At 44.4% G+C, this 9,965-nt stretch overlaps 2 protein-coding genes across 2 annotated transcripts; both read right to left on the bottom strand.

The window, feature by feature from the left end:
- Positions 1-4,499: 4,499 nt before the first annotated feature.
- Positions 4,500-5,378, bottom strand: LOC120689061. Its single transcript, XM_039971406.1, has 3 exons — positions 5,072-5,378; positions 4,865-4,983; positions 4,500-4,781 (listed from the first exon to the last, which is right to left on the bottom strand). Exons 1-3 carry the CDS (start codon positions 5,376-5,378, stop codon positions 4,500-4,502), a joined length of 708 nt encoding a protein of 235 aa, XP_039827340.1.
- LOC120692074 lies at positions 4,865-7,112 on the bottom strand. Its single transcript, XM_039975286.1, has 3 exons — positions 6,407-7,112; positions 5,078-6,304; positions 4,865-4,983 (listed from the first exon to the last, which is right to left on the bottom strand). The coding sequence occupies exons 1-2, from the start codon at positions 6,963-6,965 to the stop codon at positions 5,595-5,597; spliced, it is 1,269 nt and encodes a 422-aa protein (XP_039831220.1). The 5' UTR covers positions 6,966-7,112; the 3' UTR covers positions 4,865-4,983; positions 5,078-5,594.
- Between the last annotated feature and the right edge of the window lie 2,853 nt (positions 7,113-9,965).

Raw genomic sequence — 9,965 nt, 5'->3', positions numbered from 1 at the left:
AGGCATCGTGGCTGATTGAGATGAGATAGAGCTGGCAAATGACATTAGCAAGTTATCGTGTCGAGTCTGTTTAGGTAGTTTATTTTCTTGTAATCTCGTCGTGATTGACAACGAGTCCTAGGCTAGGCTATAAATAGCAGAACTACGGGTCTTGTAAATTTGATCAATCACATGCAACCAAAACCTTTGCATTACTTTGCATCTACCTTTCATGTCGGCGACTTCGCCAAAACCCTAGTTGCAGTAGATTTTCCTTTTACGAGTTCTTCTCAGCAAGTGGGGCTGCATCAGCTTCGATCACCAGTTTGTTGGTAAGTTCTGAGTCGAGTAACATGGATAGGCCCAAGGTTGGTGGTGCATCACTTCTTCCTCTATCTGTTTTACTCAAACTTATCAAATTCGTCAGATCTTAGGTTTGCAGCACATCGCTTTTACCTAGATTTAATTTATTCACAATTTATCGATTAAAGTTATCAACTTGTTAGGTCAACCTATTTATCTAGCTTGCTTTTAGTTTTTATCATAAATTATTGGTAATTGTTTAGACCTTGTTAGGTTAATTCATTTAATCTAGCTTGCTTTAAGTTTTTATCACAAGTTATCCAGCTTAGATCTATTCTCATCGGCTTTTATCGTGATCTGATCACCATAGCTGATCATATGTAGATCTAGATGTTGTCTCCAAGTTGTGTTGCTTTAAACGTAGCTTGCTTCTTTAAATCGGTTGTTCAATAGCCGATTGTTGACATCATCGATATCGCCTGGCTAGTCGATAGCTCTAGAATTTAACGTTTATCTTCCTTGTCAATTGGAGGTTAAATTAACTGGCACGCCAGCAGACACCACGCGCACCGATTTGGATTCGGTACTACGGAGTGAAGTAGATCTCCCCTACGTGGAGTGTGAGGATCCGATCGGCGGATTTTTGCGTCAATGCCATGTAAAGAGTATGTTACTGCCACTAGTTTAATTATTACCTAAATTGAAAGTTGTTTTATGTAGCCAATGTTGTTACTTGTAGTTAGGCAAAATAGTTGTTCCTTATTCTTGATAAAGTGTTGTCCATTTTTATTCTTTTAGTGTTAGCATGTATTAAATGTGTCCCTGTGCCTTGTGGTACAGCTTTCATCTTTTTTTTTTACTTTTTTTGTGTTCTTACTATATCAGTTTATCCCCATCGTGTTGGCTGAAAGTTTATATTTACCATCATCTATGTGATGAGTATGGGTTTCCTCCTAGCACGGTAGCTATGACTATGAGTCTCCTCCAGGCGATAGCCCGCCAATGGCAAAAAGGTGAGCCCATGAATTTCATTTCTTAGACAACTTATGTTAAACCAGAAAGAATTTTATTCATTTTTATTAGTATTTTTATGTTATTATGCTTTTTAGCATTTTCTGTACTTCGATGATTTGCCGTTTTTGTAGACTTCTCATGCTAAATCAACAAGCAAATTGTGATTTTATATTTGTTCTGCTGATCCGAAACATGATCAGCTCACACAATCTGATAATGCAGCCAAATCATGAATTTCAGTTCTAGAGGATGAGGCTCATGCTAAGAATGGCGAGAGTAGTGGCGTAAGTTCCCGCTTCTCTTCTTTCCCCTTCCCTTCCTGGCTGGACATTGTCTTGTGTTCCTTCTACTAAAACAAGTTTACGTTTACTGCTGAACAACACAATGTATGCTTTTCACTTGTCTGGGTGTTTGATTGATTTGATCAATTTGTGATGGAGAAGAATAATGTCACTGCTGTGGAGAAAATCAAGGCAGATGACAAGGAGGGGACTAGGAGATCTCATTCCTAATGCCCATTCCTTCTATTTTTCTTATCACGACTTTGACATAGTAGGCTATAACACCACGCTAGCATAGTTTGGATTTAAGACAAGTGACACTTGCTTTTCATTGTAGCCATCATTCTACTCTATAATGACAGGATCAAGTTTTGCAATCTGATTTGTTTAGTAAAGTTTGCATAAAAGTTTCAGTAAGGTATATGTAATTCCACTTGCCAGCATATTCAGCTTCTATGTGTATGCTTCAATTACAAATATCAAATTAGTATAAGCATTTCAACAATATCCGGTAGGCATTTAAGATATATCCTAGTAAGCATTTTAAATGTCCTTCTCATGCACTACTAGCACCATTGGCATGCTCAATAATATTACTACCGGAGAGCAAGCCATATATTGGAAACAACATTCTGCAGATATCATAATGGAATTAATACTGTGTAGACTACCATCAGGATGCTCAATAATATTTTTTTCTTTGTTTTGGATTAATGTAATACTAAAATATTCACTTGGCCTTGATCGTAGGGAGCTTGGATCTTGTAAGGGAGCACTAGATACATGTCTCAACCAACATGTGTAAGGAAGAAAAATTTGTTCATAGGCAGTACCATATACCCTTTCTGATTTCTTTTGTTGGCAACTTTCACTGAATCATCAAGCAATTTATTCATTTTACTTTAGCATTCTGATTATAGTATTTTCATCTATCCCTACTGATAATGTTTTGGATTTCATGCTAAATACTTTTGTGTTATGATATTTAGCATTTTTCGCATATTGTGACCATCTGCTATTTTTTTGTTCCAACAATCAATTCGTACAATTTATGTGTAGAAAATGTTTTCTAAATGAACAAAAGAATTATTCATTCAGTAGCATATTTCTGTTCTATGTAGAGATGTATGTTGGATGATGATTGCCCCTCTTTAATAAATGCTGCAACATGTTTCTCACTAAGCAACAATATCATTTATATTATCAATAACATGGTTTTCAGTAGGCAATAATATAACTTTTATAAGATAATAACATTGTTTTGTGTGTTAATGTTGTTCCTTCTTGTTAGGCAAAAGTATTGCTGTCGTGATACTCTCTGTGAGGCATAACATTGTTTTTATTTGCTTGCGCATTTTTTTTCTAAGGTGCTCATGAGTTCATAATAATGTGCCTACAACTTTTAACCAAAATGCTTACAGCTGTACGAGAAAAGGTAGTTCTTCAGCTGACTGAACATGTTTTCTTTTTTTGTTTTTCAACATGAATGCAAATATGAAGTACAATAATATTTTGAGAAGCAAATATAATGTGCAGTATGTTCAAGTATTAAGCAAAGAGCAAATATTGTATCTTGCAATACTGTAAATAAGTGGTATTATAGGAATGCGAGGTTAGTCTCTGCTGTGCAGCGACAGCCAACAATTGCTAGAGTTTCTAAATCTGAATTATGTGAGCTTTTCTGAAATATTGCTAAATTAAAGCGCAGTTCTGCCTATGCATTTGTTGTGGGCTTAGTCTAGCGAGAGATTATGGAGCCAATCCATGTGCTTTCGTTAGAATTGATTGATTACAACTTCTTATCGGAAAAGGAAAAATGTCTGTACAGAGTTTGTCTCTTTGCTAAAAAAGAGGGGCCTACGATCAGCATAATTTATGGCCGGCTATAAATTAGCCGCATCCTTTTTACTCTTGGACAGTGCATCCTTTTTGTTACAAAATATTTAGGATGCTCTCATCTTCTATTTACTCTCTCTTTTTCACCCTCCTTAATAGGTGTTTACTACCCCTATTAAGGATGGTTTATGGCCTTCTTTATTCCCCCTATTGATGGGACTCATGTATATATACACACAAAGAATCAATGGAAAAGTCTGGCTCTTTGCAACAACACTTGTCTCATTTTCGTTTTGCTCATATTCTAACACGTTATCAGCATCTTGCTCTCCACCTTTTTCTTCAAAGAATAGCTCAGTTCGATAGATCATCGATCTAGGAGAGGCCAATCGATCTACTCAGATCCCAAGTTCCGCTAAGCGCTAGGCGGAATCTAGGCGGTGACCCACATCCTAGAGCCTAGTCGGGATTAATCGAGCCTAGGCGTTCCTAGGTGTTTTTCTAGGCGTTTTGCCAATTTAGGCAAAACTGATATATATTATGTATATATAGCCAAAAATAGCAAAAAATTCTGAATATATAGGTTGCAGTAAATAACTAAATATAAAAAGATGACCACTCGACATATCTGATTCCTTCCAATGGGCTTAGTCTTGCATATTCCTTGCTCCTACAACACGTTTGAATAATTTCAGCAAGCAGTTCATAAAAAAAAAGAAAGCAATAAGATGTCACTTATCTAAATGATTGCAGCCACCTCCCGTCAGACCATATCAGCAGGCAACAACTAGTAATTGCAAATTTGAAAGCACAAACAAGTGGATAGCACAAGCACATAGTGGATAGCACAAACACATAGTTCTTAGTTCTCACAAATCACAGGCATAAATAAAGGACAGCACAAGCACAAAATAAGACACACATAGTCTGATAGTCACACAGACGACATAGTCACACAGCTGCAGTTCAATAGGGTTCCGCATCATATTCATATTGATCCTCGTCTTCATCAAATTCTTCTTCTTCAGACTCAAACTCTTCTCCTTCATAGAGCTCCCTCACTCTTGCACTTCTACGGCACTCAAGCTATTCTTCTGCTCCCACTGCCTCTCCAATAACAGACCAAGGTATCCCTGTACCTTCCATCTCATCCTCATCTTCCTCATCTCTGAAGACAACTAATGCACAATCATCTCCACCCTCTTGGAGAAAATCTTGAGCTTCTTTTGTCTTACTAGACAAAAGAACATCAGTGATTTTCTTTGACACTATCTTCTCTATCTTATTAAGCAGCATGTTGTTAAATTGAATATAGACTAACTTGTTGAGGCGGGTTGTAGTAAGCATATTTCTCTTCTTAGTGTGTATCTATAAATTAAAAAGAAGACCATATTCAGTTCTGCAATTTAATCATAATGCTGCTGAAATGTTCATAATAGATAGGTACTAACCCCTTCAAACCCACTCCAATTTCTTTCACAACTAGAAGAGCTTGATGTCAAAGACAAGATCCTTGTAGCCATCTTCTGTAACACTGGTGTTTCAGTTCTATACAACCGCCACCATGATGCTGAAATAAATTAGAAACGCCTCTATTAGTTTAAAAACAGCAAACATCCATGTTAGCAAACAGCAAACAGCCATGTAGTAACAAGTACCTCTACCTGGGTTGTAGTCAAAGTTTTGAAAAGTTCTTGCAAACTTCTTGCTAAATGGCCCTTCTCTATTCTGAATTTTTTTCAATTCAATGTTGGCAGCCTGATCTTGCTTGTCCTCATCATGATAATAAAATTGTTCAACACAAGCTATGAAGGCTTCACTCATTTTGGGCTCATCAAAGATTGATGGGTTAGTATAGCTATAGTGTGGATTCAGCAAATAAGCTGTCAAATGCAATGGAGAATCAAGTCTTCCACCCATTTTCTTCTCAATAATAGCCATTACAACCTTGAACCGAGACTCCATATTGCCTAAGGCCTCTTTGATCTCTCTCTTTGCCTTTAGTAGTTCTCCATAAACAAATCCCATGAATGGCTTCACATCCCCATCAACCAAACAAAGGACTTTGACCAATGGCTCAAAAACAGCCAATGTTAGCTTGACATCCTTCCAAAAAGTTGGACTCAATATGGTTGTTGTGGCCTCTTTTCCTTTCTTTGATTTCACATCCTTCAAAGAGTCTCACTTACTATGCACCACCATCTTTCTTAGCTGGTCCTTCTTCTCTTGCATACTGCTCAAAGTGAGAAAGTTTGAAGCAAACCTAGTCACTCCAGGCCTCACTACCTCTTTCCCCTCTGTGAAGTGTCTCAAGCACTCTAATGTTCTTGTGTGGCCATAGACAAATATGGTAAATGCCTTTACTTGGTCAACCACTTTCTTGAACCGAGGCAAGTTGTCAATTCCTTGGAGCATCAAGTTGATTGTGTGAGCTGCACAAGATGTCCAAAATATCTGTGGTCTCTTCTCAGGCAATAGCTTCTTGGCTCCCATGTTGTTAGAAGCATTGTCAGTCACAACTTGCACCACATTGTCTGCACCAATGTATTTAATTGCTTTGTCCACTAGTTCAAAAATGACTTCACTTGTGTGTGACACAGCTGACATCTCTATTGAGCTGATGAAGGTGGTTTCATCAGCACAATTAGTGCACAAATTCATTATGCTTCTCCTCTTCCTATCTGACCAAGCATCAGTCATTATAGAGCACTCATTTTTCAACTTCTCAGCTTCACGTTCCTGCAACAAACTCTGGGTTCTTGCATATTCTTCTTCCATCAATCCCTCTCGCAGTGAATTAGCAGTTGGAGGTACAAGTCCGGGACCAAACTTTCCAATTGCTTCACACATTTTCTTGAAGTCATCATTGTCACATGCATTGAAAGATATTGCTGCCAATGTTTAAAAAAAAGCCAAATTAGAGTTCAGTTCATGAATAACAGTAGGCAATGATATTTAAAATGTAAATACAGCATAGTATACAAGCAATTTACCATGATTATAGGTCCATCTTGCAATATACTTATGCACCTCATGTGTTCTTTCTTTCCAAAGTTTCTTGTTGAGTTGTTGTTGCTTCAAAGAATCTGTCTTGGTAGCTTTAGGATCAATAGCACGTGTCCATTTGTCAATAGGTCCTAATTTGTGAGGCTCTGAACTACCAACACAAGTGACTTCCTCTGACTCTCCAATCCTTGACACATTCACTTCCTGTCTAAGTTCTAGCTCATGGACTGTCTTCTCCTCCCTCTTCCTTTTTGCATCTTCTAGTGCTTTCTTGCACTTTTCTCTAGCCTCCAAAGCCTGCAGTGTTGTAGCCTTGCACTTCGCCACATTCTTTCCTTCATGGGCCAAATGCTGCTTCAGTCGATAAACCCCTCCTTGACTCACCTTGCCACAGAATTTACACTTCACCTTGTCCTTGTTTCCAGGATCAACAAGAACTCCAAATTGCCATCCAACATCATCTGAATTTCTTTTCAGGAGATTCACTTCCTCTGTTTCATTTTCAGGTGCAGCTGCAGCTGCAGCTTCTATCGACATCCTATACATTTAGGCAATGCAAACAACCAATGCAAACAGATTCATACATGCATATTTATATTCAAACAATCAGGCAATTAAATCAGATTCACTAATCATTCATTCAGATTCAGTTTATCAACATAGTAGAGGAACAGGGGAGGGGACAGTGGAGCAAGGGAGGGTAGCAGGCAGTGGGGGATGAGAGGGGAGCTGTGAGGGGAGCAGCCGCAAGCCGACAGGGGAGGGGAGAGGAAAGGAGCAGGTAGGGGAGCAGCCGGCGGGATAGGGGAGACGAGCAAGGAAGTCAAACTCACCTTGAGGACGAGCGGGGGAAGCAGCCGGCGGTGGAAGGGAGAGGAGCAGCTGGCGCCGTCGGGGACGAGGAGCTTCCAGGCGGGGAGGAGGTTGCCCGGCGGGAGGAGCTCGACAAGCAGGACCTCGTCCGGCGGCGCGATTCTTGGTGATGGCGGCGAGGTCGTCCGACCGACAAATGGCAGGCCCGCCACACGTGCGATTTCCCCACCCCCTATCCTTTCCGCTCGATTTCGCGCCGCTTAACAATGTTGCGCGCGCGCGCCGGGCTGCCCATCCGCTACCGCACGGGAAATCGAGCGCGCTCGCGCCGTGGGGCCAAATTTTGGCGGCAATCGGCAGTGCGTCCGCCTCAGCGCTGCCTCTCGCGCCTCAGCGCCGCCTGCGCTCCGCCTAATCGCCGCCTAGCACCCAGAATGGCGCCTACCCCCTAGGCCAGGCGATGGGCTTCGCCTAGCGGAACATGGCTCAAATCCAATCGGATCAAGGTAAGTCCCTATCTATTCAATTGCTGGTTACCTCTTCTCCGATGAGGATGAGGACCACGCGTCCACGCTCCTTCAGCGGCCCGAGCGACCAGCCCGGCCTCGGATCAGCGACCAGCGGCCAGGAATCATGTGACTGCAACCGGCCTTTGCACGGCCTCGCGCGTGGCTTCATGGCGGACTCACGCGCGGTCTCACGTCGCGGACGCTGCCTCACGTAGCTCCACGCCGCGGACGCCTCCTAGGCCCCGCGTGGCGGGCTCGCACGTCCGCGGCGGGCTCGCACGTCCGCGACCGGCGCCCCACGGGTCCGGTGGAGCGGCCTCGACCTCGCTGCAGCCTGCTACGAGCCGCTCCTCGATTCCGTGGCGTGGCCGATGCGGTGCGCTGCCCAAGGCTCGTCCCACCGGCGCGCGGAGTGTCCACGCAGCACGCGCCCCCAAGACGCGCCCGCACAGCACGGACTGGCGTTCGCGGCTGAGGCAGGCGGCGGCGTCGGTATCCCACAGGCGGCCAGGCGCCGCAACTCCAGCGGCCACAGCGCACCACACGACCTCCGCGCTCCACGACCGTGACTGGCGCTTCTCGGCCTCGATGGCGACCACACGGCTTCGTCTTCGGCTCGCGACCGCATTCGCGGCTTCGGCCAGGCACCGCCGGTCCTCGCCGCACTACGGCAGGCCCACGCACCACCCTCACGGCCGGCCCGAGCGCCCGCGCTAGCGACGACCAGCCGAGGAAGGTTCCTCGCGCGGCCTCGCGCGATCGGCATCCTGGTCCCTGCGGCTGGGCGGGCCCACCACGCACGTAGTGACCCCACGCGGCGCGCCCTTTCTCGCAGACGGCCCTCGCATCTACGATCTAGGCAGCGGCGGCAAGCAAACAGCACACGCACGGAAGAGGCCGTGAGGCCCGGGGAGGCTATTTATCGCGCGAGCGGCTGGGAGGCGACGCGTCGCAGAGGCGCTGTTCATCTTCAACCTCACGACACGGGGGGAAAGGGGGAGGCAGAGCAGCGGCGGCGAGCTAGGGGAGGGAGAGGGGTGGCCGGGAGGGGTGGTGGGTGGGCGGAGCGGCCGGCGGCGAGGTCGCCGCCGGCCGGGGTGGCGGTGGAGGCGGCGGATCTTTAGGGTTCGGGGTTGCCGGGGTTTGGGGGAGCTCCGTGATCACCGGACCTAGAGGAAGGGGCCGGGGGGTGGCGGCGGCCCGGCGGCGGAGGTGGTTCGGCCGGCGGAGGGCGCGGTGGCGCGGGAGCGCCGCCGGCCGGGCGGGGCCGGACCTCCGGTGGGCGGTGCCGGCGGCGGGGGCGAAGAGAAGATGACGCGGCGGTGGCTAGACGGCGCGGCGGCGGGCTCGGTTAGCGTGGCGGCGATGGAGGGCGGCGGCGGAGGCGGCGGAGGCCGCCGGAGCCGGGGGCGGCGGCGGCGGCGGGGGCGCAAGTCACTTCTGCGATTGGATGAGTTCCAATCGCAGAAAGCGATAAATAGACGCCCCCGTGAGGCCGAGCGACCCTCCTCTCCGGGAAGTGGAATCGTGCGTGGGATTGTTTTGGATGGATACGGTCGTGCACTTTGCACAAAACCCCTCCTATTTTCTGTGAATTACATGATGGTCCAAACATATTATTAATGTATTCCAAAATTATGTTTTAACCCTCAAGTTTTAATAGAACTACAAAGTAATATATTTACCACATGTAAATATAATTATGATGTGCCATATTTACCTCATGTAAATAAATATTTTTTGTGACTACATGTCAACAGAAATTGCATTATAATTTGTACAGTTGCAGATGAGTTTACCACGTAAATTCGCGCATATGAGTTTCTATTTTTCAAGGAATTTGTTACATTGTTCAAAGTGTTTGCCCATGGCAATTCCCAATAACATGTAACCAAGGTGTTGAGTATATTGTTCAAAGTGTTGTCATATGACATTCCCAATAACAATATATTCCACTTTATTTTTCATGCAATTTATTTTCCATGCAATTTATTTTTGCATTTATTTAATTAAGCGCATTTAATTATTCTTTAAGTTTCAAGTGCTTAATTTATTATATGCAATTTACATTTGCGTTTTTAATCAAGCAGATTTACTTATATTTTAAATTTCTAGTGCTTAATTTATTTCATGCAAATGTTTTATGTGATTACCTCTTCATTTGTGTATAATGTTCTGAAATTTTGCATATTGGCTAACCACAAGGTAGTACCATAGTGATTAT

Source organism: Panicum virgatum, chromosome 9N (assembly GCF_016808335.1).
Source record: "Panicum virgatum strain AP13 chromosome 9N, P.virgatum_v5, whole genome shotgun sequence".
NCBI classification, from domain to species: Eukaryota; Viridiplantae; Streptophyta; class Magnoliopsida; order Poales; family Poaceae; genus Panicum; species Panicum virgatum.
The sequence above is the reverse complement of the archived record's forward strand: the minus strand, read 5'-3'. Positions and strand labels throughout refer to the sequence as shown.

What these genes read in the sequence shown, in the direction of transcription:
- LOC120689061 (XM_039971406.1), bottom strand. Translation starts at nt 5,378, where the DNA reads ATGGAGTCTCGGTTCAAGGTTGTAATGGCTATTATTGAGAAGAAAATG. An exon ending in TGACTACAACCCAGGTAGAG is followed by an intron (nt 4,984 to 5,071) that starts GTACTTGTTACT and finishes AATTTATTTCAG; the next exon opens with CATCATGGTGGCGGTTGTAT. An exon ending in ATTGGAGTGGGTTTGAAGGG is followed by an intron (nt 4,782 to 4,864) that starts GTTAGTACCTAT and finishes TTTAATTTATAG; the next exon opens with ATACACACTAAGAAGAGAAA.
- LOC120692074 (XM_039975286.1), bottom strand. Translation starts at nt 6,965, where the DNA reads ATGTATAGGATGTCGATAGAAGCTGCAGCTGCAGCTGCACCTGAAAAT. An exon ending in AAGATGGACCTATAATCATG is followed by an intron (nt 6,305 to 6,406) that starts GTAAATTGCTTG and finishes AAACATTGGCAG; the next exon opens with CAATATCTTTCAATGCATGT.